This window comes from Triticum urartu, chromosome 1 (genome assembly GCF_003073215.2).
Source record: "Triticum urartu cultivar G1812 chromosome 1, Tu2.1, whole genome shotgun sequence".
Classification (NCBI taxonomy): Eukaryota; Viridiplantae; Streptophyta; class Magnoliopsida; order Poales; family Poaceae; genus Triticum; species Triticum urartu.
The window spans coordinates 525,421,527-525,448,794 of NC_053022.1; the positions used below are offsets into that span (position 1 = coordinate 525,421,527).

A 27,268-nucleotide genomic window follows, 5' to 3' on the forward strand; every position below is an offset into this window, starting at 1 on the left:
GATGTTACTGATAATTTAGAATGTTCCGTTGAGAGAGTTGAAACTGTTCTTAGAAATGAGTTGGTGAAGATATGTAAATTAGCTTTGTCTGTGGAGAAGGAGAAGGAGAAGGAGAAGAAGATCACCATATTGGCAGAAAAAGCTTCGCTTAATAAAGCTAGCTCTTGTCCGGTGGTTATCCAACTGCGAGATATCGAAACAAGGGGTTAAGTTAATAGTATATCTACAAGAAGAAATTCGATCAACACACAATCAAGATCACAATTTGTATTTTTTGACTTTGATTTCATGAAAGTCTATAATTAGATTCAGCAATTCAATAAGTTACTGGTTTAATATACAATTTTTAGTGGAAAACTTGGTCACATAACATCAATAAACACGGAGATACCACAAAGAAAATGATTACAATGATTTCACACGGCAACTCCAACATAGATAACCAGTTGGCGTCGGTACATGATCAACAAAGTCTTGCTTATCGGGCAGCAGGACCGTTGTCAATTGTTGGCACCCTCCCAAAATTATGTTCTTTTTCAAATGAAGTGCTGCTCTGGCTCACATTCGTGGACTGGTTAGTAGGGTAAGAATCATTTCTCATGCTTAGGTCGTTGCTGCTGATGCCAGTGTAGAAGTTGTTGTTGGAGTTGCTGCCGATGTGGTCCTCCTCTAGCTTGAGGCACTCCTGTAGTTGCAGCACAACATCGGTCATGTTGGGGCGCCGCACCGACGCATGTGCAGTGCACTTGAGGGCGATATCAGCGGCCTTCCACATACTATTGATGTCGTGGTCACCGTGCATGCGCACATCCACCACGCCTTCGATGTTGCCTTTCGATAACCGTTGTTGCACCCACTCAATGATGCCGACGCTTCGTGGGTTATGCAAGGTGGGTGGCTTTCCCGTGACAAGCACCAATAGCACGACGCCAAAGCTATACACATCACTCTTGGTTGTCGGCCTCCCTGTTGTCTGGTACCTAAGCAAATGTTTCAGCTCCACCAAATACTCAGAGCACGGAACGCTATAGAAAGATTTTGGAGCATGGTGGAAGGAGTTGGCTTACTCTGGATCCATATATCCGCGTGTGCCAACGATCACATTTGTGGACACCTGGCTTTCATTGTCGCGATTGAAAGCTTTCGATAATCCAAAATCGGCGATCTTGGCCTCCAACCTCGTGTTCAATAAGATGTTCGTGGCCTTCACATCCCTGTGAATCAAAGGTGGATTGCACCCCTTATGTAGGTACTCCAGTCCTGTATATGAACACTGAGGATTAAAAAAACAATCATTTGGCAAAAGTAGTTGCCGACTATGCATTTAAGTGCTTTTTTCGATAAAGAAACAAAAGGTGCAATATAAGTGTTTGCCTTGTGCGGATTCAACTGCAATTTTAAGTCTGTCTCCAGGTTAAGCATCTTGCGTTACGGTCTCCTCCTACATACAGGCCGACATTGTGACCAATCAGTTATTCAGACGATTCAATAGATAAACAACATGTACACTCTATCAGCTCACAGTGCTTTACGCTACACCAGTCACCTTCTAGCAGCTGAATATATTTCGTTAAACAACTTGCGTACCTACAATGTGATCTTGCAGAGTTCCCTCTGACATGAACTCGTAAACAAGTGCCATGTGCTCCCCATCCTTGCAGAAACCAATCAAGGAGACAAGGTTCTTGTGATGAATCCGGGTTAAAATTTGAACCTGAACAAGTAGGGATGAAGACATGAGTTCATAGATATCGTTTTATAGTAAAAATCTATGTCAAGAAACTTAAATTTTTTAAACAAAGTAAACTATGTTAAATGTACCTTGATATTTTATATTTTACATTTAAAGCAATATAAGGACTTCGAAATATAAGTGAATTAAACGACAAGGAGGAATGCAAGTGCAGTGAGATAATAAATTGTACCTCTGCTAGGAATTCCTTGTCACCTTGGTTGGAAGACTCAGACCGTATCTTTACCGCCACCTGAGTGCCATCCTCCAGGAAGCCATCATAGACATAACCGAATCCTCCCTTTCCCAACACTTGTTGAAGGTTGTTCGTTATCCTCTCAAGTTCATTGTACGTGAATTGACGAGTCTCAAGTCCAAGTGATGTGTCCCCATCGTTTCTCGTTTCATTTTGTGGCTTTACGGAGTTTTTCATTAATCCTTTTTGTATGTGGGGAATTTAATGATTAACATTAGTACTATTTGATGTGGAAACATATATCAATAATTGATTGGCTCATATGCCAAAGTCTCACCTGGATTTTTTCGTCTCAACAAGCAAAAGAGTGTTAGTGCCACTGATACTATCACCACAATGACGACTGCAGGGGCACCAATGTATATGGGCAGCTTGCTCTTCATTTTAGCAGGTCGACATGAATTGGCATTGGTGCAAAGGTTTGAGTTGTTGCCATATCTACTAAACAATATTAAAAATTTAATCAATGAAATTCATCAAGTATCATGCAAGAAGAATCGGGATAATTTATGGGTAAATTAACAACCTTACATTTAGGGAGCCATCTTGAATTCTTTTGAGATATCCAGAGGGAATCGAGCCACTGAGCTGATTTCCTGACAGATCTCTGAAGGAAAAAAAATATAATTTGCAGGAGTGGGAGTAATGTAAGGAAAAAAAGCACAATTGAACAGTAGTTGCCAGACTTACAAAATCTTCAACAAAGGTAATTGTGAAAGAGTATCTGGAATTGTGCCTGTCAAATTGTTGTTTGACAGATCCCTACAAGCAGAGTGCAAGATATGGACTTGTATCAATATTCCTTTTACCGTATTTCATCTCTTTAAACTACAAACGAAGGCCAAAGAGACCCAAACTCTGAACATACAAGTACTGGAGAGCCTTTAGATTCGCGAAAGACGATGATATGTCACCATTCAGACCACTGGAAGACAGGTTTCTACAGAGAGCAAATATCAATTGGATCAATTTGACTGCATATAATAACCTTGACATGCGATAATTCATGCTTTTCTCGTATATATGAACATAAGTGATAGGTCAATATAATGTATAGATCTGAAAAACTGACACGCTTCTGATCCTTGGACGGGTGACAATGTCGTAGCTGCACATCAACTTTTCCCAGGCCATAATCTTGGGAGAGCACGGGTCACCCATCCAGTTTTTCAGCACATGATACTTCGCCTTGATCGTCGTGATGGCAGATACTACAGTTAACCACACCCATTCTTTTAGTAGCACAAGCGACTTAACCCCATATTATTAACAGCTTAATAAACACTCCATCCTTGCTCTATAGTGCATATAATTTTTTCAGTGTGAAACTTTGTAGACGTGGACCAAGTTAATAAAACATATCAACATTTACAATACCATTTGATTTAAATGTTTGTTTTCTATATAAAAAATCGTATGCATTCCAATTTGGCAAGGAGGAAAGCATCAGCTAACTCATATGCTTGTGTCATTTGTTTGCATATGTACGTACCGTCCCCGGAGTCCGTGCCAAAGTTTGTCATCGACATGATGGAGAACAACTCAAGGGCGTTGAGGATTGGCGGCAATGTCGAGTTGGCGGTGGCGTTGATGGAGATGTTGTAGTTACTGTCCCGATAGGGCTTTTCATTGTAGATGACACCGACCCCAAGTGTCGGGGATATATCCCGCGGTATAAACCGCCCGGAAGTTAACCCGGCCGGATTTGGCGGATTATCTGAAGACCCCGCTGACACTTGGCGAGTTACTGGCGACCCGCCCTGACCTGGCGGTTTACAAGCAACCCACCTGGTCATTATGACTCACTGGTGATCCGGCGTGCGGGACAGACGGATGACAAGGCCCAAGACCCAGAAGGCCAGTTCACGTTTAATGGTGGGCCGGTTCAAGAGGAAAGGCATGAAGAATATTACCTTACAAGGAGTTAAGACCAGGACTTGTATCCGGTTTGTATTAGAGATAGACTAGTCCTAATCCTAATAGGACTACACATGTAACCTGCCCCTCCAACATATATAAGGAGGGGCAGGGCTCTTCAAAAGGGGACAAGATTCACAAGTTCCACAAGTTGGACAAGTTAGATTTAGACAATAGCTCTCAAGATAGAGCACTCTTGTAACCGTGATCATCATCATCAATATCAATGAAGCAGGATGTAGGCTTTTACCTCCACCATGAGGGGTCGAACCTGGGTAAAACATCGCGTCTCTCGTCCCGCTCAACCCCTCTCAAGCTATCACATAGATGCGTTGGCCTCGCGACTAAGTCCTGACACTAAGGACATCTGCCGTGACAATTTCACGACAGTTGGCGCCCACCGTGGGGCCTGCGCACGGTGATGTTGAGTTCTTGGAGGGATCTTTCTCATGGATCGAGAAGTTCGCAATTTTTTCGATGAAGAAGAGCCGGTTTGGAAAAGATTTACATCAAAAGTTAGGGTTGCATGGCGCGGCACGGCATGTGCTTGTGATCCGACGATCCGACGCCAGATCAAATTTTGGAGCCTGTTCCTGAGGCGAAGGAGTTTTTTCACCGCAGATCATATCCGTACGTACGACTTATGGTCTAAACGGAGGCAGCAGTACCAATCCGTCAAGACCTGTCAATTGGTCAAAACGGCGTATTCAATATTTAAGACCGAGAGAAAATTAGGGTTGCATCAGTGCAACTACCATAACTCGCCGAGATCGAGAGGAGATTTTTTCCGCCGAAGCCAAAATACTACTGCAGTTAACCGAAGCTATTAGCAGTTTCCGCTGCAGGATCAGTGGCCGGGTCCGATTGCTACTATATCGACAAGAAGCAGTCCAATCGGCCGGAATATTGCTGCTCCACATAGATCTCAAGCTACAAGTCCCGAGGAAATCAACTGTTGCTCCTGCTATTTTGAGCGTGGAGGACAAATCAACTCTAAAAGTACTTCCACTAGTACGTAATGAAGATCAGATTAGTATTATTGATACTATTGGATCTGTTTTATTCTCTCGTACAATTGCCTAACACACACACGGATTGAGGAAGATAGAAATATGGAAAGCAAGAGCTGTCAAGGGAGCCGGATTTGCCACCTCAGCGGCCGTGTCGCCTCTGCCATTGCGGCCACGTTTTTTCTTGTATATACGAATGAAGCAAGCTCAGCAGTGGCTCGAGAGTACCATGCATATCCACCATTACTGTTCAGAGAGACACCACTGTCAAAGTCTGTCCGCTGCATCAAATCGTCCTCGTCGTGAGCGGTCTCACCTTTGCTGTAAGCCGGCCAGGGCCCTACTATCGCCGCTGCTGTGCATTGAACCGGCGCGCGCTGGGTCGCCTCTGCTTCCGTTGACCCCACTATCATTGACCCGTGGGTGCCGCCGCGGTCCAGGAGCAATGTGCTGCTGCAAAACGGATCAGTGATTCAGAGTCACATCAATCAAATCATGGAGACTGACGGGAGCGCGGCGTACTATGTGCCTCGTGGTACCTGCGACAAGCCAGCCTACCGGCACTGCATAATATTACGAGGGTTGGTCCGTGCCATGCTGCTGGACGGCTACATGGGCAAGTCGCCGCCCCCCGCTTCATCAGCGTCGGGGCCAACTCGTCCGTCCGCACCGCCTTACCACGCCACGGCCAACTCACCCGTTCGCACCGGCTTACAAACGCCGCGGCCGGTTCATCTGTTTGCTTCTGCGGGTGACTTATCGGTAGTTGATTTTAGCTTCATAGCGGCGGATAAATTCTGGCCTAACATATCAGGTGACATCTATCTAAATCCATTTATGAAACGTATTGTTTTTTGTCAAAAGAACAATTACTTTGGGCTGTAAGGATAATTATTCATTGTAAACGTGGTTTATACCGTGGGTTTACATCAGCTTGTCGGGACCACGCCTGCGATTAACTCGCCCGTCCGTGCCGGTTTACAACACCGGTGCCGATCTTCCCCGTCCGCACCGGTTTACAATGCCACGACCGATTCATCTATCCGAGCTGCCTCTGATGTTGCGGTCGCTTTTGTCGTCCGTCTCTCGCGACCTGGTCTACATCAACATACCGGGCTGCACCTGTCTGCATGAGCTGTTTATTGGGTATGAGCAAGTCACAGCTTGGGTAGCCCGGTTTTCTTTCAAATTGGAGACAAACTATCATCAAACCGCCGTTTGCACTGGATGGTTCAATGGGCAGGCGCACAAGTCGCCGCTACTACAGTTTTGATTAACTTCAAATCGCCGGTTGGAAGAAACCATTGGCCGAGTTGCTGACACGGCTCATATGGGATCATTTGCAACCCGCCGCAGTCACCTCAACCTTCTATGGATTCACATCGTGCTATCAACGCCAATGATATACAAGTTATGCCGGTTTATATCACGGTCAAATATGGAGAGTCTCAAGCCAACTCCTCGAGTCACCTTTGAGACTCGGGGGCTACGATGACATGACTCAGTGAATCTTACCAGTTTCAGCAAATTTAAGAACCCCAGGACGATGGAGGAAAGGATAACCCGGTCCCGGAGGCTACTATTATATTGATGAAAGTTTAAAGGCCGTCAGAAAATTTCCGGTTTAGAAAGTATATGACAGTTACAAAATCCCGGCTCAACGAAGAGGATCCAGAAAAGATTCCGGTTTAAAATCCGGCTCAAGGGAAGTCAGTCTGACTGCAGCTCTCAAATATCCGGTTTACAATCCAGTACAAGGGAAATTTGTTCTCCGACAAAGCTCTGAAGCTCTCAAATCCGGTTTAAGAATTTCCGGTTCAAAAAGGAATTAACTTCTCGCAAGTTCGAGTTTAAAGGCCGTCAGAAAATTTCCGGCTAAAAATGAAGATTCCGGTTTGAAATCCGGTTCAAGGGAAAGATGTCTCCCACAAAGCTTTGAAGCTTTCAATATCCGGTTCAAGATCCCGGTTCAAGAAGAATTTATCTCTTGCAAAAAAGTTAAAAATTGTCAAAGAGGACCTGCTGCCATGATGCGCGGTTCAAGCATGGGTATCCCGCCTTACTGGCCTGACATATTATTCATCACATGGGGGCTTCTGCTTCATAAAGCGGGGTCTCTGTTCTTTTACATCATGTGTGGTTACACGGAGTTGTTCTAAAGCGGCCTCCAGTTTACCCCTTGAGTCAGCTTTTCAAAAGCATCATGTTATATCACTTGGGGGCTTGGTCGTGTCCGAACCAATGCAACACCTCTTGATAGGCGAGAGCCATCAGATCACTTGGGGGCTTGGTCACGTCTGAACCAGTCATGCCTCTTGATCGGCCTAAGGCCACAGAATCACTTGGGGGCTTGGTCGAACCCGAACCATTGCCATGCCACTTGATCGGCATAAATGCTACGGTTTCATTTGGGGACCTGACTGACTTGAACCATAGCTACATCTATCGGGAGCTTGGTCATGTCCGACCATGGTAACGCCATCTGATCAGCTCAAATAAGCCTCTTTTTGCAAATGGTTTTATCATTGCCTTTGCTTCAATATTTTCCTTGATAACTGTTTCTTTTATTTTTGTTGCGTTTTTAAACCGACAAAGTTTTAAACCGGCCCAAACTGTCAATTACAAATTGACGGAACACGGTCAAATCTTAATCCGGAGACTATCTGCCCGGTTTGATTTCCTGTTACCATCCTATTATGGAGTAAACTGGTGTTTATCACACCCCGGCACGGTTTTATCATAAACCGGCACAATATGAAAGGAGTTATCAGTACTCAAGATTTGGGTTATCACCCTTACTACAAAAAGTTGATAAAGCCAACAATGTGATTCAATGTCACAGGTATGATATATTTCATATTTGATTATTCTTAAGTGCAGCCTTGGTTATAAACCCGGGTTATATGTTGGGCATTATGACCCGTCCGGCGGTAAACCGTCAGGACACTTTAAACTTGTTGTATGCAGAAACAGGTTTGTTAAACCGGCCTAGCTTTGGACTATAAGTCGCCAGTATATATATATTTGGATTGCGCCATTGGAATCATGCGCTTATAAATCATTGGGTTATATTATTCAAATAGCCAAACTTGGCTGAATTTTCATTATGATATTGAATGAATAAGGTTTTCACCGGATTATATTATCTTGAATAGCCAACATGGCTGGATTTTTATGGTTATTAATAACCGGTATTATCGAGTTTTCAAAGTCGCTTTAGCGCAATGGCTATTATTTTATCAAAGGATATGATTTATTCTACAATGAAAGGAATAGTCCCGAGTCGTTGCAGGCTTACAACCCGACACTTAGGGGCTACATTATTCAAATTGAGATTACATGCAAGTCTCATGTCGCTGCAAGCATGCACCATGACACTTGGGGCCTAATGCAAAGTCATTTTTACTAGTCTTATTGAAGACCCGACTCATCATATTATAATGAGCCGGCCCTTGGGGGCTACCAATTGCTCCTGTCAACAATTCAAGGTACACAAGTTTTCATCCATAAATATTGAAGGATCCACTGCTCAGTTGGTAAAGCACAAAGCTCTTAACCTTGTGGACGTGGGTTCAAGCCCTACGATGGAAGCTACATTATAAGATGTTATTTTCATTGAAGTATATATCAAGTCCCGGTTCAAGTATTATCTTACTAAAGCCGGCCCTTGGGGACTACACATCACTACTAAAATCTACATGCTTATATTTACAAAGTCCCTGCTCATTATTGCATAATGACCCGGCCCTTGGGGGTTACACTGATTGAAGTTTTTATAAGCAAATTACAAGTCCCAAGTTGCTGCAAGCATGACAACCCGACACTTGGGGGCTACATATATGGAGTATTCAGTTTATATGATTGAGATGAACTAATCGGATTTCTTCAAGGTTGAAACACTTATTGGAGCAAGTCTTAAGTTATCACTATGTTCTCCTCTTAAGACTTGGGGGCTACAGGTATTATGCATATAAAGGAGGAACATCTTCATTTTATCAGTTTTGAGCAAATCAGGAAGATCAATTACATGACCCGGTGTCGACAACGATTATGACCCGACGCCATCAATATTTATAAACTGGCCACTTTGGTAATATTAAACCGGCAAGTTTTACATCTTCAAACCGGCTGAATATCAGATAAGTATTTCAAGACCCATATTTCTTAAACCGGCGCTTTGGGAGCTGAGTCAAAGGAGTTATTCTTCACAATATTTCTCTGTGACAAACCAATGTCGGCAAATTGATTATGAAGCTGGTCTGTTGACCCGGATTTCCCAGAAGGAGGAAATAACAAGGACTTAAGGATGATCAGGTACCGGTTTACAAAAATTCTTAACCCGGAGTATAACCTGTCAAATTTGTTCTTGTGTTTATTTTGCAGCATAAGTTTACCATGAATAAATCCAAGCTAAACTTGGGGGCTAATGTCGGGGATATACCCCGCGGTGTAAACCGCCCGGAAGTTAACCCGGCCGGACTTGGCGGATTATCTGAAGACCCCGCTGACACTTGGCGAGTTACTGGCGACCCGCCCTGACCTGGTGGTTTACAAGCAACCCACCTGGTCATTATGACTCACTAGTGATCCGGCGTGCGGGACAGACGGATGACAAGGCCCAAGACCCAGAAGGCCGGTTCACGTTTAATGGTGGGCCGGTTCAAGAGGAAAGGCATGAGGAATATTTACCTTACAAGGAGTTAAAACCAGGACTTGTATCCGGTTTGTATTAGAGATAGACTAGTCCTAAACTTAATAGGACTACACATGTAACCCGCCCCTCCAACATATATAAAGAGGGGCAGGGCTCTCCAAAAGAGGACAAGATTCACAAGTTCCACAAGTTGGCAAGTTGGACAAGTTAGGTTTAGACAATAGCTCTCAAGATAGAGCACTCTTGTAACCGTGATCATCATCATCAATATCAATAAAGCAGGATGTAGGTTTTTACCTTCACCGTGAGGGGCCGAACCTGGGTAAAACATCGCGTCTCTCGTCCCGCTCAACCCCTCTCAAGCTATCATATAGATGCGTTGGCCTCGCGACTAAGTCCTGACACTAAGAACATCTGCCATGACAATTCCACGACACCAAGGTAGAATAGCCTAATGTCTTCGGACAACCTCACGCCGTTGATGTTGATGTCAAACTGGCGCAGGGCGTCGCTTGGAAGGAGCTGCAGCTCGGAGAAATGCATGATCATGAAGTATCCCGGCGAAGGATCGTGAGGTCGAGGATCAGGGTCCCACGTGAACTCGAGGTTCATGGAGGCATTGAGCGGTATGAACGCCTCGTAGTCGTCGTCGGCGCTGTCCACCTGCTTCGTCGTCGATATTTCTTTCCACTCTCTCGCAGTGACGCAAGGGAGCCATACTCGGTCATGCGGATCTTCTGGGTACCTGATGGTCAAGTGGTCAACCACGCTTGTGACTGATTGGTATACTTTGGAGAGGAAATTAAGCAGATCAAGATTTTTTGCTCACCTGACGATGTCGGTCGCACCTGTCGGGCCGGCGTTGAGCCTGACGTCGAGGACGAGGCCCTGCGTCAGGTTCGCCTGCGGGTAGAACTTCATCTTCAGCGGCCTCAGCTCTAGCGTGGAGACAAACGGCGTTCCGGCGCCGGTGTTCACCAGGCAGACCTACACGAAGTTGTCCGGAACGACCACGATGGCCTCCGCCGTCACTTCGATTCCGGGCGTCGAGACGTTGACGGTGTGCCAGTAGTTGACGCCGAGGTGGAGGTCGAAGACCGGCAGCCTGCCGAGGCCATCGTAGTCGCCGTACATGAAGGCCGCGCGGACGAGGTACTTGCGACCGGACACGAGGGACCGGAGTGTGTAGCAGTTGCGCGTGCCATCAGGGAAGCTGCGCACGTCGTGGTAGCGCCGCGAGAGCTGCGGTCGAATGTACTGGCCCGAGATGTTGTGGTTGGCGCCGGCGGTATCATCGATGAACCCGGCGTCGGAGACGTATGATAGCTTGGTGCCGCCGTCCACGTAGCTCGCCTTTTCCCCGGTAGTCCGCAGTCTACGCTTATGAAACCTGCAATACGTACATTACATGCAGCCGTTAATGGCGCGTGCGTGCGGCCATAGTAAAGGGTGCTGAAGTTTTGAGCATACCTTTGCTGTCAAGCTGGGCGCGAGCCTGGAGTACGCCGCCGGTGGCGGCGACGGCGAGGCAGAGAAGCAGCAGCCATGGACGACTTGCCGCCGGTGATTGCTCCATTGCACATGCAAGGGCAGTTAGTGGAGCGTAACATGCATTTGCATTTGACTTTAGGCGTCCAATGCTTCAGTGTATATGCCCAGACGTAAACTAAGAAGATCTAGAATCCTAGATAGACGACTAACAAAGCCAACTCGGTCCACTAGCGAGCGAGCGAGGGAGCTTAATAATGATCAGCTGATCACGTCAACACCACCATGATTGACCACGTACGCCTGACGACGCAAGAGGAAGTTTGCACGGTGTGTTGCCGAGAGCGAAAAGAAATTCTAGCGGAACCGGTTTCTACCGGATAGCTCGCTACGGTCCAATGGTGCGGAGATTTGAACGTGGTTGTACCATAGTCAAACATAGTTAGAGCACGTATTGTAGTGGTACACATCAATACGGTACTGGTTGTAACCAACGATACTACAGGCCCGCATATTGAATTCAGTAGCAGAAATCCACGCACTCGCGCATAGACGAGCTTGCTCTCTTCCATCGTTGGAGTTGCTCTAGTACCGCATCGCTTACGAACATGACCTCAAGTGGTCAATGTCTTACAACACGCGGGCCGGCCCTGAGGGGGGGGGGGGGGGGGGGGGGGGGGGGGGGGGCGGCCGCCCCGGGCCCCCAACATCCAGGGGCCCCCTCCCGACCAAGTACGCAGGCCAGCCCATGAACTTCTCGAGACTGGTGTACAGGCGAGGGCACAGCCCGATCGATCGATAATGCTGAAGTAGACGCACGAGTGCACGGCCGAGATTGTATCTGTATCGCTTCATACTGCCCTCGTAGTTGTGCGTAGGGAATGTAAAGGAACACAGCGGAAAAGCAGGCCGTCTAATCCAAAAGCCCTAATCCGATGTTCCCATCACACGCCGCCACGTGAGGTTTCCAGACCCTGCATATTGAAGTTCGTCGATCCGCTGCAAACACAGGAGTACACGACCCCGTCTGGCTTCCCTCAATCTGGGTTCCACTGCTGTGATCCTGCCCACAATTAGCTTCTCCTCTCGTCTGCAGCCTGCACATGCTTCCGCCAAGGTTTGTTTACTAATTTTCATCCCTTCGAATGAATGGATACAAGATGACTAGCGTTCTAATGATTGAATTGTTATCTAGAACTCATGGCAAAGATTCCCCTCGCAAAATGGAAGTAATTAGGACGGTAGGAAGTCATCTTTACAAAGAATGAAGAGAAAATCATTTTGCCGTGCTTTCACGGTTACAATAGTTGCATATTTAAGTCATCTAAAACCATTGAGAGAACTTAACTAGATCTGGTTATGATATTTATTTATGAATTTGCCTTTATACCTTCAACCTTGTCTATTTTTGGTTCTCGAGTAGACTATATAACAAGTATGTTAGCGCCAAATATATACTTTCTACTATAACATTTTTTATTGCAATTAGAGAACTTCTCAATGCATTAAGTTAGTCCTGCTGTGTTCCTAGCTTTGCTACTAAGTGTTATAGAATCACGGAGAGAAGCTATTTACAGAATTTTCAAGAGTAATATTGGTAACTCGGAAATAAGTTAATGCTTGAGATTGACATCAACCCCCCTCAAAATAGATTTGCATCGAGAATTAGAAGACATTTTGAAGGTAATTCATATAAGTTATCTGATATAAATATTGATTTTGAATGCATTTAAAAAATTTATTGGTAATAGTAACTATTGATGTTATATTAAAGGGCCCCGAATTTTAGTTTCGCCCCGGGCCCCGAAAATCTCAGGACCGGCCCTGGGCTAATGTGGTAAACAAACTGATGGTAACATCCACTAAGGAAAAAAAACCTGATACATTATGCAAGCCACGTGAAGCTCCCGTATCCCTAAAAAAACTACCGTTACTGGAACCAGTTACTGTAATTAAAATAACATTGCTCTCACGGAACTACCAGCTGTAAATTATCGCATGAGAAATGCCAAAACTTTAATCATACCCTTCACATTGGAAATTTAAGAACTGTTGCTGGTATATTATATTAGGTTTCTAAGTAATCGTAAGATTTATGGTTTATCAAGATTAATACTTGTTTGCCTTGTTAATGTGGCGGTGGTGCCACAAGTTGATGCAAACAAATAATATGTCCATCCATCCATCGGAATACAAATATTGCATGCTCCTAGTGTCGACACCCTCTAGTCAGGGTTGAAGATAGTGAGAGCACAAATATCTGCAGGATATATGCAAGTAGAAATCTTTAATTTATCTGTCCATATAGCTAACATAGGCATGTTATAACTACATTCCAACTTAGGGCATGTACAATGGGGGCATATGCCCCCTGACAAAAAGTAGCTTGAGGTATTTATATTGATTTTTTCTTTTCAACGCAAGCTACTACTAGTAGGCCTCATCAAAGAATAGAAAGTAGACTCTCACTACACATGAATCTCTACTCTCCACTTCAACTTTTTCAGTTCTATGCATCGGACCACACTTTTTTTCCCAAGCACCCGCCTCCTGACAAGAATCCCGGTACACCCTGATATCCGATCCTACATGGCCTGCCCGGCATTACCCTAGAGTTATGCATTGGTCATGCATGCCCTTAGTGATATGATTCGAAAATGATATGCTACTCATACGAATTAATTTATTTACCAATAGGGTTTTCCACCCTTACAGAAGACCCAAGGACAGATTTGTGTGTAGTCTGATGGAAACATGTACAATATGTCCTGATCACAAGCACAATGATTGCTGCAGCAGCTTCTTCCGATCAGTCAGAATGATCAACCAGCCCATTGAATGTGCTCATTTCCTCAGAAAGTTGAAGTGATCATTGCTCTTGCTGTCAATCATAACATTACAGGAAAACTGCAAGGTACAATACTATATACATGACTAACAAAATTGCAGTCTAATGTCCCCAAGGCCTCAAGCTTTTGTGAAGGCGAAATGGTTCATCATGAGATAAGAATCACCCCATTCCAAATTGATCGATCGTAGCATCTGCTTCGATAGCGTCAAATGAACAAACATGTCACTCCATCGCCTCTGTGCTGAGCTGCAGCGTGGGCAGAAAAGCCATGGCCTCGCCGTCAATGGCCAGAGTCTCCTCATCGTCCGTGAAGCACTTGGTGGCGAACTTGACGCTGCCCAACAGATATTACCATTAGTTGTCAGCAAGAACAAGGCAAGAAAGAAGACGAGATGCAAATTGGTGCTAGTAGTACTACATGTGCCTTGCGTCGGCGGCCTTGATATGGAGCGCCTGCAGCTGCGCGACCACCTCGTCTCCGACGTACACCGGCGCCGCGAACTTGAACGACTGGCTCATGTACACGGCCCCAGGCTGCATCAACACGAAGAAGCACCGGTCAAATCAGGCGGGCTCCCATCGACCCGCCACGCAAAACACCTGTTCAACGGAATGCCAAAGACAGGGAGAGAGAGAGTGTACGAAGTTGGAGGCGGTGAGGGCGGGGAAGAGGGAGGCGACGAGCATGCCGTGCATCATGCGGCCGCACTGGAACCCACTCGCCCCGCGCACGAAGGCGTCATCCAGGATGAACGGGGTTGCGGTCACCGCTCACCCCCGCGTAGGCCGCCATGTCGTCCTCCCTGAACCGCCGCCGGCGCGAGCGCGACAATCGCCTGCCTGCCTTCAGAGCCGCATCTGAGTTGGTGGTGGCAGCCGTCGCCGCCGTGCGGACAAGAAGACCGCCTCCCACTCAGGCCCAGAATCTCACAGACAAAGCTCCAAAGGTAGTGGGCAGCACGGTAGGCGAAGAAGATGCGAGCCCCAAACTCCGGGACACCACAAAGTTGGCAAAGGTCATTGCGACGCCCATGCCGCTTGACCACCTCCGTCAACGGCCCTGCAACTAACCGAGAAAAGTAACATGTACAACTTTGGCATAGTGTTATTGGAAGTTATAATGGGGCAACCGCCCATCCTGGAATCCTCAGAACCAACCAATAGTATCCAATGGGTCGGTGACATCTTTCATGGGGCAACCAATAGTATACAAGGTGACTATGTCATCAATAGTGTCTGCAAGGCCATTGATGTCATGCTGAAATGCACCGCGCAAGCTCTAACTCAGCCCGCAACCAATAGTATACAAGGTGACTATGTCATCAATAGTGTATGCAAGGCCGCTGATGTCACGCTGAAATGCACTGCGCAAGCTCTAACTCAGCCCGCAACCAATAGTATACAAGGTGACTATGTCATCAATAGTGTCTGCAAGGCCGTTGATGCCACGCTGAAATGCACCGCGCAAACTCTAACTCAGCCCACGGTGATCGAGGTGGTAGCACAACTACATGTTTGTCTAGAGCTAGAGGAACAACATCTCATTTAAGGTGGAGCGCGGTGTTGCGGAGGTGATGTCGCATGAGGACTTTGTTGTTCAATTGATGACAATGGAGGGTAGGCTCAAAACATCAAGTTCCTAAGCCTAATTAGCAAATGCATTGCAATTTTTGCATGTAAAGCACCTCAATATAATTGTTAAGTGGTATGTTTACCTGAAATAGGATTTTTGGAGGGTAGGCTTAAGCCTATTGAAGCCCTCCTAGTAGTAGAATCGACATTGGATCTATGTATATGGAGTACTCTCTATTCAAGATCTTAAATGATCTTGCTTGACGTACAGAGTACATTTATATATAAGTATATGGTCAACCACTTTACTAGTAAGACAACTACTTCCGCTGTATGGAAATATAAGAGCGCTTAAATCATTAAAGTAGTGATCTAAATGCTCTTATATTTGTTTACAAAGGGAGTGCAATTTTGTTGTTATTTCTAAAGAAGACTTTCAACCTTTTTTCCAATAACATGAATGATTTTCTGCGCTCAAAGCAATCAGTGGTTAAAATTGTGGCTCTCATTCACTAACTGTGCCATACTTGCTAGAATACTTAGTTCATGGGTCAGTTGAACATGTTTGAGCACTTTGGACTAAGTTTTAGCTAATGATAACAACATGAAATAAAACATGTTCGACAGAGAGGTGGCAAAATGAAATAGAAAATCTTTTAGTGTCAACAAAGAACAAGTATGGGATTAATATTAAAAAAAACCTAGTGAATAATACATGAAATGTTTGTGATGCGCCAAGAGTGCGGGACTGATGATCATGTTGGGCCATCCCAACAAATAATGTGACCATGTCAATGCGATGATGACCTTACATCATCGGTAAATCACGGACGCCACAGCTATCTTTCATCGTGTAGAAGGTAGTGTTAGCATTATGTCTAGTTTGGTTTTCACCCTCTAACTCAAGGCAATATTGCAGTTGGGAAGCCACATTAGTCATTGTGGGCCGTTGCACGGGGTCATGCTCGGTGCACTTGAGTGCAAGATCCACGACCTTCCACATGTTGTTCACATTGTAGTCACCTTGCATGCGGGCATCAACCACTTCCTTAATGTTGCCTCCCGAAAGGTGTTGACGTGCCCATTGGACGATATGGATGACCTCTGTAGATTGAAGGATGGTGGGTTGACCTGTAATTACCTCCAGTAGCACGACCCCAAAGCTATATACATCACTTTTTTCGTTCAATTGTAGGGCCCTTGCATACCTGCGTATGTACATAAAACATGTATGAGATGCATTTGCATTACAGTTGATCTGAGTACGTCACATGAGGATATACTAAGCAAAATAATCGCCAAGCAGGCAACCAAAAGATTGTAATTAGTTAGGTATCAGTTTTTACTCAGGGGCGAGGTAGCCTCGTGTTCCAATCACCCGGGCCGTGGATATATGTGTATCGTCATCATGATTGAAAGCCTTCATCAAGCCAAAGTCGGCAACTTTGGCCTCAAGATTTTTATTTAGTAGGATGTTTGATGTCTTGACGTCACGATGCACGAAGGGCGGGCTGCACGACTTGTGCAAATACTCAAGCCCTACATGCACATCATATTTGACAGTGACGATATATCAGTCACACATCAACATATGTAAAGATTTAGCAAAGCATAAAGATCAACAATAACAAAGGGCACACCATATTCCAGATTAGAGGAAGTATACAATATTCTATATCGGAATGAGTATACCTTGTGCGGATTGTAGTGCAATGCAAAGCCTCTGTCTCCAGGTTAAGGGTACATCATTGCAATCTCTCCCTGCATAAGTTTGTCTGGCATTAGTACTATGGAACTTGAGACATAGAGTCCATATGCTCTTCTTACATGCGGACTAGCACACCTCTGAGTTTCTTTTCTAGATTTCCTTCAGACATATGCTCGTAGACAAGAGCCAAATACACCCCATCCTTGCAATAACCAACTAATGATACAAGATTCTTGTGATGAATCTTCGTTAATGTCTGAGCCTGACCAAGAATAGAAAAGTGTCATAGTTTCCAAAATTGGCTGATTAAATTTACTTAACTAATATGTCTAGTTGATAGTACTTTACCTCTGTCAAAAACTCTCTTACATCTTGACTGGAGGATTGAGACCGCAACTTCACTGCCACTTGAGTACCATCCTGCAAGAAGCCATCATAAACAGTTCCAAACCCTCCTTGGCCGAGTACTATCTTGAAGTTGTCTGTTATGGTCTGTAGCTCCTTGTACGTGAATCGGTGGTTGTCCAGGTGTTGATGGTCTTGTCCTTTGCTCCTCCTTGTTGCTCCTTTGAAATTCAAGAAGTGAACCACTATTACTCACTATTGCTTGCACTGATGCAGTAGTGCAGAACTATCGATGTAGTGTTATTGACGTGTGTCACCTTTCTTTTTCCTCACTATGAGAATCAGAAGTACTACAAGTGCTCCAATCACAGCAACTGCAACTATCGGAACAACAATATAGACGGCATGCTTATAATTCTTTTTGGTTTTGGTATGCTGGCAAGAGCTGTTTCTGTTGCAAAGGTTTGGGTTTTTGTTGTATCTATCAAGAAGAAGAGACCATTAGCAATTTTGACCAGGCAAATGTCAATGCAACTATTGGAGAACTAAATGGCAGTGGAGATATATGTACGATATGATGGATTAACCTTAGAGTTAGGGTGCCATCTTGACTTCTCTTTAGAAGCCCGGAGGGGATGGATCCATTAAGTTGGTTACCTGTCAAATCTCTGGATGGACCAAATAGTGTTTGCATGAAACATTGGCACCAAAATAGATATTAGTTAAAAGAAAACATATAATTTAATGTTGCTTACAAGAACACGAGAGATGGTAGTTGTGAAAGAACATTAGGAATTGATCCTCTCAATTTGTTGTATGACAAATCCCTGAAAAAAGGTGGCAAAACATACAAATATGTGAACTTCTTTACGAAAATTCATTGTGAAAATGGGTTAAAATCTCCTACTTACAAGGACTGGATATCTTTGAGATCGCCGAAATAAGATGATATATCACCGCTCAAACCATTAGATGACATATTTCTGTAGTTAAGAACACACAATGGTTCAGATGATGCAGAGTCATTCCTGATTTCTTGTGAGTGGCCACGAATTAAATTCAAACTTACATTCTTGTGATTCTTGGACGCCCAGAGATAGCATAGCTGCAGGACAACCCATCCCATTTAAAAGTCTTTGGAGCGCAGGGATCACCCATCCAATTCCTCTTCACCCTATACTTAGTCTTGATGCCATGAATAGCAGAAACTTTTTTACCCAAGGTAACAAACAAGACAAAATGTAGAAGTCAGAGATCACACAAGCATGTCTATCTGTATCGAGGAAAGCCTAGTGAGCAATCGGCATCTATCTCATGTATAAAACTAATGGCTATGTGCATCACTCCATGCAGAGGCCAATGATTTTCCCCTCGTTTTGAACAAAAAAAAATGTATGCAACTAGTTGAGGCACAGTAGATATTTACCGTCCTGAATGTCTGTGCCAACGTTGGCTGTAGAGATGACGGAGAAATACTCGAAGGCGTTGATGATCGGTGGCAGTGTCGAGTTGGCCGTGGCAGTCACGGTGAAGTTGTACCGGCTTAAGCACTTGTGAGGTTCGATGTTCGCAAAACCGTGGGTGACAAGGTACTCAGGCGTGTGCGGGAGATCAGTCGGCCCGTCGTCGACGATGATGTTGAACTGGCGCACGTCGTTGCCGGCTAGGATCTGCAGCTCGGCGGTATACAGGATGGCAATGCATCTACAACGGGTATTATATGCTCTCATTAGCTTACTGTGTAACTGTTGTAGGAGAAGAAGTACACTGGAAAAGTTCGTTAGTCTCCAAGTACAAAGGATGCGTGCTGTACCCGGGCGTTGGGTGGACGTGGTCCAGCTCCGTCTCCCAAGACACCTCGACGGTCTTGTACTTGGAGCCGTTGAGCGCCGTGACAGCGGTCTGCATCACGGTGGACGGCACATGGAGGTGGAGGTTGCCCACACTCTCTTGGACCTTCTCCTTTGTTGAGATGTCCAACCACAAATTCGGGTTGCTCCGCGGCATCCAGGCCCGGTCGTATGGATCGTCCGGGTACCTGATCGACCACAGCACACATTAAGACCAAAAGAAACAATCAGTCGTTGCTCGACTGGCCCGATCAACAAATTAGCACTGTTCCATCTAGTGTTGAGTCACCTGATTGGGTAGCTACCCGCGCCGCCCATATTGCGTCTGTCGACGAGGCCAAGCCCCTGCGTCGCGTTCACCTGCTGATACATTGTGTTCTCCAAGGGCCTCAGGGACAGCGAGGAGATAAACGGCGTCCCTGAGCCGATGTTCACCAGGCAAACCTGCACCGACTCGTCCGGGATCACGGCCATGACCTCGGCCAGCACCGTCCACTCGGCCCGGGTGATGTTCACCGTTCGCCACAAGTTGACGCCGAGGTAGAGATCAAAGATGGGGAGCTTGTTGAGCCCATCGTAGTTGCTGTACCTGAAGAAGGCCCGGATCAGGTACTTGGACCCCGGCACGAGGGACGGCAGGGTGTAGCAGCCGCGAGCCGTGTCCGGGAAGCCGCGCACGGTGTGGTAGGTCTTGGCCAGCTGGGCCTGTGGCTTCATGTACTCGGCCGAAATGTTGTAGTTGTAGCCGGCGTCTGTGAAGCCGGCGTCCGACGTGACAGGTATCTTGGTGATGGGGTCCGTGTAGCTGCCCTGCTCCTGGCCGCAGTCTATGGTGATGAAACCTGTGTTGCTCAACGCGAGCACGAATGTCAACTTGACAAAAAACAACCAACACACAATACGTACGTACTACTCTACTCTGCATCATATTTCTACCAGAAACAAATTATGTAAGTATCCATGATGTTAACAATTATAAAGCTCACCTTCGAGACTAGGCGCTCGCTGGCCGTGAACTCGAAGCACCCCGACGGCGGCAGCGGTGAGGCTGAGCAGGAGTGTCTGCGACCATCGGGCGGCCGTTGATCGCTGGCTCATTCTACTACGCGCGCACATGCTGGACAAGATGTCTCGTGGGCTTACAGAAGTACTCCGTATTTGTAGCTAGCCTTAACGTAGGTTCACACACTTGCCAGTAGTATAGTAGAGACATCACACAGGCCACAGAGCCTGCACCCTGCAGAAGGAGTATCTTTTAGTTGGGCGCGACAACCAAGAGTGCAGTTGACTTGACTGAGAGTTAGTTTGTCAACTCGCTGGTTGCAAAGCTACCAATAGTGCGGACTTGGTCGTTTGTGCACGTATATTCTAGAAAAAAAGGAGTAAATGGCGCAGTAGATATTTGATAAACAGCGGGTAGTTCAGGCATGCGATGTATTCCCTCGATTCCTAAATATAAGTCTTTTTAGAGAACTACATATGAAGTGAAATGAGTGAATCTACACTCAAAAATATGTTTATATACATATGTATGTAGTTCGTATTGAAATCTCTAAAAGGACTTATATTTAGGAACGGAGGAAGTAGTTTACACACACATGCAGCTGAGACGGCGCAAATGAGAAACACATGCAATTTGCAATTGAGACGATGGCTAGCTAAGGGCTTCCCCAACAGCTATACGATGTGGTTGAGACATGCGATGAAGTTGAGAAAGACATGCCGCCGAGTGCTGAGACGATGCCCAAGAGGCGCAAGCAGGCGAGATATCCGTTTACTCATTCACTTAGGAGGTAAGTGTTTTCTTTGGAGTCGCACCCATGTCAATTGTCTGGGCGGTTGCATGCTACATGTAATTTGCTCTTTGCTGGTTTTTGCAAGGTGGTATGCTTATGTTTGGTGTCGAGAGTTGAGTTTGTTCCTAAAAATTAGATGGTGAAGATATATAAATTTGGATTGTCCGTGGACAAGAAGAAGAAGCGCTGGCGAAGAACAAGAAAAAGAAGAATTGTCGTAATTCACCATATAGAGCTAGCTCTTATCCAGTGGTTGTCAAAGTAAGAAAGAAGATAGGAGGGATAAAGTTAATAGTTTATATGTACAAGAGAAAAACAGCAATACACGGTCTGTAGCAATATCAAGGTCACACTTAGTATGTAATTAGGTTTAGCAATTCAGTTTGCAAATAGCCAAACATCAAAAAATGGGAAATACAATGAATTACTCAAACAATATCACTTAACACAGAGATCCCCACAAGGAATCATTGGCCATAGAGATTCCTCACAAAAAGTCCGACGCAAATTACCTGTTGCAATTGGCACAAGACCAACAATTCTAGCTTATCGAGCAGCAGGACCATTGTCCATTGTTGGCACCCTCCCAAAACTATGCTCCATCTCAAATCCGGTGCTGCTCTGGCTCACATTTGTGGACTGGTTAGTAGGGTAAGCATCATATCTCAAGTTCTGGTCATTGCTATAAATGCCAGTGTAGAAGCTGGTGTTGGCTTCGCCACCGGCGTGGTCCTCCTCTAGTTTGAGGCACTCCTGTAGCTGCAACACAACATCAATCATGTTGGGACGCCGTGATGAAGCCTGTGCAGTGCACTTGAGCGCAATGTCAGCGGCTTTCCACATACTATTGACGTCGTGGTCTCCGTGCATGCGCACATCTACCACGCCTTCGATGTTGCCCTTTGCTAGCCGTTGTTGCACCCACTCGATGATGCTGATGCCCTGCGGATTGTGCAGGGTTGGTGGCTTCCCCGTGACAAGCACCAGCAGCACGACGCCGAAGCTGTACACATCACTCTTCGTCGTTGGTCGTCCTGTTGTCTGGTACCTTCGCAAATGTTTCAGTTCCACCAAATACTCAGACCATGGTATATTATAGGAAGATTTTGGAGAAGGGAAGAAGGAATTAACATACTCTGGATCCATGTATCCTCGTGTACCGACAATAACATTTGTGGATATCTGGGTTTCATTGTCGTGGTTGAAAGCCTTGGACAATCCGAAATCAGCAATCTTGGCCTCGAACCTTGTGTTCAATAGGATGTTTGTGGCCTTCACATCCCTATGAATCAAGGGTGGGTTGCACCCCTTGTGCAGGTATTCCAACCCTGCATACACACAACTCAAGATTACGAAAACAAACATTTAGGCCTCTTTTGGTTCATAGGATAGGATTATCATAGGAATAGAAATTTTGGAGGAAATGAGATGACATGTATCTCAAATCCTATGAGTAGGAATAGGAAACGAGATGTCATTTGATTGACACCAAAGGAATTTTTCCATTGAGTCTAGGCTCATTTTTATTTCCCTATGAAATGTGGAGGATAGGAATCAATCCTATGTAGGAATAGGAATCCATTCATATGAACCAAAGAGCTCTAAAGGAAAAAAAAATCCTATAAGAATCCTATCCTCTAGAATTTCTATGAAATTCTTCAAACCAAAGGAGGCCTTAGGATAAGTGGTTGCCAACTATGCATTTAAGCGCTTACCTTGTGCAGATTCAACTGCAATTTTGAGTCTTTGTCTCCAGCTTAAACAAATTGTTTTGTGGTCTCCTCCTGTATACAAATCGTCATTGTGGATTTAATACTAAAACGTCGTTTGAGCGATTCAATACATGAATAGCAGTTAAATTATATTAGTTCAAAGTGCTCAAGTTATGTAGGTCACAACAGTTTATTTAGATGAATATCAATTACATTATATCAACACGAAGTGCTCATATTATGACCCACCAATCACCTTATAGTGTGCTCTTGTAGAGTTAAAAAAACATGCGTACCTACAATGTGCTCTTGCAAAGTTCCCCTCGACATGAAATCGTAGACAAGTGCCATGTGCTCACCATCCTTGCAGAAACCAATCAAGGAGACAAGATTCTTGTGATGAATCCGTGTTAAAATCTGAACCTAAACAACCAATTATCGGTGATCAGGACATTACTTCACAAATATCATTTCACCGTACGAATTTATATTGATAGCCTTATTTAAATCAAAATTTTAGAGGAAATTATTGTAAGCCTACCTTGAAATTCTACATGTACATCAGGAGTTTGGATTAAAAGGGACTTCGAAATAAAATTGATTAGAAGGACAAGGAGAAATGCGAGTGCATTTACATAAATTGTACCTCAGCTAGGAATTCCTTGTCACCTTGATTGGAAGACTGAGATCGTATCTTTACAGCCACTTGAGTGCCATCCTCCAAGAAGCCGTCATAGACATAACCGAACCCCCCTTTGCCCAATACATGCCGAAGGTTGTTCGTTATCCTCTCAATCTCTATGTATGTGAATTGACGAGTCTCAAGTCCAAGTGAAGTGTCCCCATCATTTGTTGTTTCATTTTGTGGTTTAACGGAGTTTTTCATTGATCCTTTTGGTACAAGACGAGTATAATTAGTTTAATTAGTACTGTCTGATGTGGAAACATACTGGATAATTGATGTTCTCATGCTAAAGCCTCACCTCGTTTTTTTCGTCTCAGCAAGGAAAAGAGTGTTAGCGCCACTACTACTATCACCATGGTGACAGCTATAGGGACAACAAACTTGATGGCTCGCTTGCTCTTTATCTTAGCAGGCTGACATGAATTATTGTTGGTGCAAAGGTTCAAGTTGTTGCCATATCTGCCAAAAAGATTAACAAACTGTAATCAAATTTATCAAAGCATCATGGAAGATGGAATCGAGAGAATTTATCGGTAAACTGACGACCTCAGATTTAGGGAGCCATCTTGAATTCTTTTGACAAATCCAGAGGGAATTGATCCACTGAGTTGATTGCCCGACAAATCTCTGAAGAAGAAAAATACTATTTGCATGAGTCAGAGCTATTTAAGGAAAAATCACAATTGGATAGTAGGTGCAGCCTTACAAAAATTTCAGCAAGGGTAACTGCGAAAGGGCATCTGGAATTGTGCCAGTCAAGTTGTTGTTTGACAGATCCCTACAAAGTGCAAAATATGGACTAGTTTTATTGTTGTTTATGCACCATATTTTGTGTCTTTAAACTACCAAATAAAGACCAAAACAGATCCAGAACTTTGAACATACAAGTATTGGAGAGCCTTGAGATTCGCGAAAGAAGACGATATATCACCACTCAGACCACTGAAAGACAGGTTTCTACACAGAGCAAATACATATTGGATCAGCTTAACTGGATGTAATCTTATGTATATGATAATTCCTGCTTTTGTCATACAAACATAGGTGATAAGTCGCTATAATTTATAGATTTGAAAAACTCACACGCTTATGATCCTTGGTGTTTGTGCAATTGTATAACTGCACATCAACCTTTCCCATGCTATAGTCTTGGGAATGCATGGGTCACCCATCCAGTTCTTCTGCACATGATACTTGTCCTTGATCGCCATGCTGGCCGACACTGAAGTAATTAATCAAGTAAATTCAAGTTTTTACCCTTACTTTGGTATTCGTGACACTAATTACCACATTTCATAGTTTTTCATCCATATTACCCATTTAGTGAAAGTTTCTCCAGCGGTTCTTTTGCCAAAAAAGCGTCCTGGAGCTATGTCTAGTACTCCCTCCGTCCCATATTAGTTGCCGCTGAAATGGATGTATCTAGATGTATTTTAGTGTTAGATACATCCGTTTGAGCGATAACTAATATGGTACGAAAGGAGTATGATGCAATACCTGGAAACAAATCTGATAAAGGGTAATGAGGTGGAATCAATGATCACGTAGTTGTGTAACGTGAAGGAGGCGCCTATGTACGCCTCGCGATCATCAAAACGAAACTGTGTCCGGCTAAGCCAATGAATAGCACTAGAAGGAAAAATTGCGACGTGGCATACCACGTGTACCTCACGACAGAGACCTGCATGATAGATCGCTAAATGGGGTAAATACCGACAAGACCTTTTGCTAAATGGGGTAAAACCCGGCAAACGTCTTGCTAAATGAGGTAATCCAGACAAAAAACTGTTAAATGGAGTAATCTATGTCAGAAATGTAAAACGGGTAAAAATTGGAACTAATCGCACCCATTTTTTTCAGTAGCGCGCATGATGTGCATAATTAGTGGCTTAAAGATCAGCTAAGCTCGTGTACATGTGTCAATGTGGTTCCATAATCTATGTATATATGTACGTACCGTCCTGGGAGTCCGTGCCGAGGATGGAGGTGGGCATGACGGAGAACAACTCGATGGCGCTGATGATCGGTGGCAGCGTCGAGTTAGTGGTGGCGTGCAAAGAGATATTGAATTTGTCGTATCGGTAGGGCTTTACATTGGAGATGACACCGGTGCCGTGGTAGTACAGCTTAGCAGCGGTCATGTTCAACTCCATGCCGTTGATGCGGACGTAGAACTGGCGCACGGCGCTGCTGGGGAGGATCTGCAGCTCCGAGAAGTGCATGACGATGAAGTACCCCGGCGATGGGTTGCGAGGCTGAGGCACGGGGTCCCAGGAGATATCGAGGTTCTTCTTGGAGGCGTTCAGCGGAGTGACTGCAGTCTGCATCACCGCCGACGGCACCTCGTAGTCGTCGTCGTCGCTCTGCACCTGCCTCGTCGTTGATATCTCTGTCCACTCTTTCGGGTCGGCCCAAGGGATCCATACTCGGTCGTATGGGTCTACGGGGTACCTGCTGATCCATCGCGTTTGTGACTGTCCAGTACTACAATCCAATTGGTGTACTTTGGAGTGGTAAACTGGGAAAAGAGATAGACAACTCGAGATATTTTGCAGTTTTGCTCACCTGATGATGTTGGTCTCGTCCGCCGGGCCAAGGTTCATCCTGTGTTCTACGAGGAGACCCTGCGTCAAGTTCGCCTGCGGGTAGAACTTCATCTTCAGCGGCCTCAGCTCCAGCGCGGAGACGAACGGCGTGCCAGCGCCGGTGTTCACAAGGCAGACCTGCACGAAGTCGTCCGGCACAACAACGATTGCCTCCGCCGTCACCTCGGAGCCTGGCGTCGAGACGTTGACGGTCTGCCAGTAGTTGACGCCGAGATGGAGGTTGAAGATAGGCGGCCTGCCAAGGCCGTCGTAGTCGCCATACAAGAATGCCGCGCGGACGAGGTACTTGCGACCGGACACCAAGGGCCGGAGGGTGTAGCAGTTGCGCGCTCCGTCGGGGAAGCTGCGCACATTGTGGTAGCGCCGCGAGAGCTGCGGCCGGATGTACTTGGCCGAGATGTTGTGGTTGGCGCCGGCGGCGTCATCGGTGAAGCCGGCGTCCGAGACAAATAACAGCTTTGTTCCCGCGTCCACGTAGCTCGCGGTGCCCGGCAGCCCGCAGTCTATGCTTATGAATCCTGCAGTATCGCAAGGTACGTACGTAAGTACATGAAGCCGTTAATGGCGCGCCTGCGGCCCTTGTAGTGCCGAGATTAAGGGGGCGCGATCTTCCATGAGGTTTTGAGCATACCTTTGCTCTCAAGCTGCGCGCGAGCTTGGGGTACGCCGCCGGTGGCAACGGCGGCGAGGCACAGGAGCAGCAGCCATGGACTTGCCGCCGTTGGTTGCTCCATATCACGTGCAAGAGCAGTTCGTAGTGGAGCGTAACATGCATTTGACTTTACGCGTTCAATGTCAGTGTATATATTCCCAGGCTTAAACTATATCTGGGATTCTAGATTGAGGGGTAGCAAAGCCAACTCTGAGCGAGCTTAATGATGAGCTGATCACGTCAACACCACCATGATTATCCGCGTCAGCTGCACATCTCTATGTCCAGCACACAACCTGCACGATTCCGTACGTCTGGGTTCTGGCGAAGCAAGAGGAAGTTTACACGGTGGGTCGCCGACGGGTGGGTCCTGCTCTAACCTTGGCTGGAAATCTCCTGTCACCTATTGGGATCCACAAACGAAATGCTAGAAG

The 27,268-nt window shown here is 45.5% G+C and overlaps 1 protein-coding gene and 1 pseudogene across 2 annotated transcripts; both read right to left on the reverse strand.

The window, feature by feature from the left end:
* Positions 1-433: 433 nt before the first annotated feature.
* On the reverse strand, positions 434-20,515 carry LOC125525418 (annotated as a pseudogene).
* A 964-nt stretch (positions 20,516-21,479) lies between these two features.
* LOC125537500 (putative leucine-rich repeat receptor-like protein kinase At2g19210) lies at positions 21,480-26,980 on the reverse strand. Of its 2 annotated transcripts, XM_048700824.1 has the most exons (13): positions 26,814-26,980; positions 26,142-26,700; positions 25,534-26,027; positions 24,660-24,798; positions 24,462-24,533; positions 24,283-24,354; positions 24,123-24,203; positions 23,875-24,035; positions 23,538-23,782; positions 23,188-23,314; positions 22,895-22,963; positions 22,315-22,507; positions 21,480-22,227 (listed from the first exon to the last, which is right to left on the reverse strand). In XM_048700824.1, the coding sequence occupies exons 1-13, from the start codon at positions 26,914-26,916 to the stop codon at positions 21,726-21,728; spliced, it is 2,817 nt and encodes a 938-aa protein (XP_048556781.1). In that variant the 5' UTR covers positions 26,917-26,980; the 3' UTR covers positions 21,480-21,725. The 2 variants fall into 2 exon arrangements, with proteins under 2 accessions (XP_048556781.1, XP_048556772.1); XM_048700815.1 differs by having other exon boundaries at positions 21,480-22,507.
* Between the last annotated feature and the right edge of the window lie 288 nt (positions 26,981-27,268).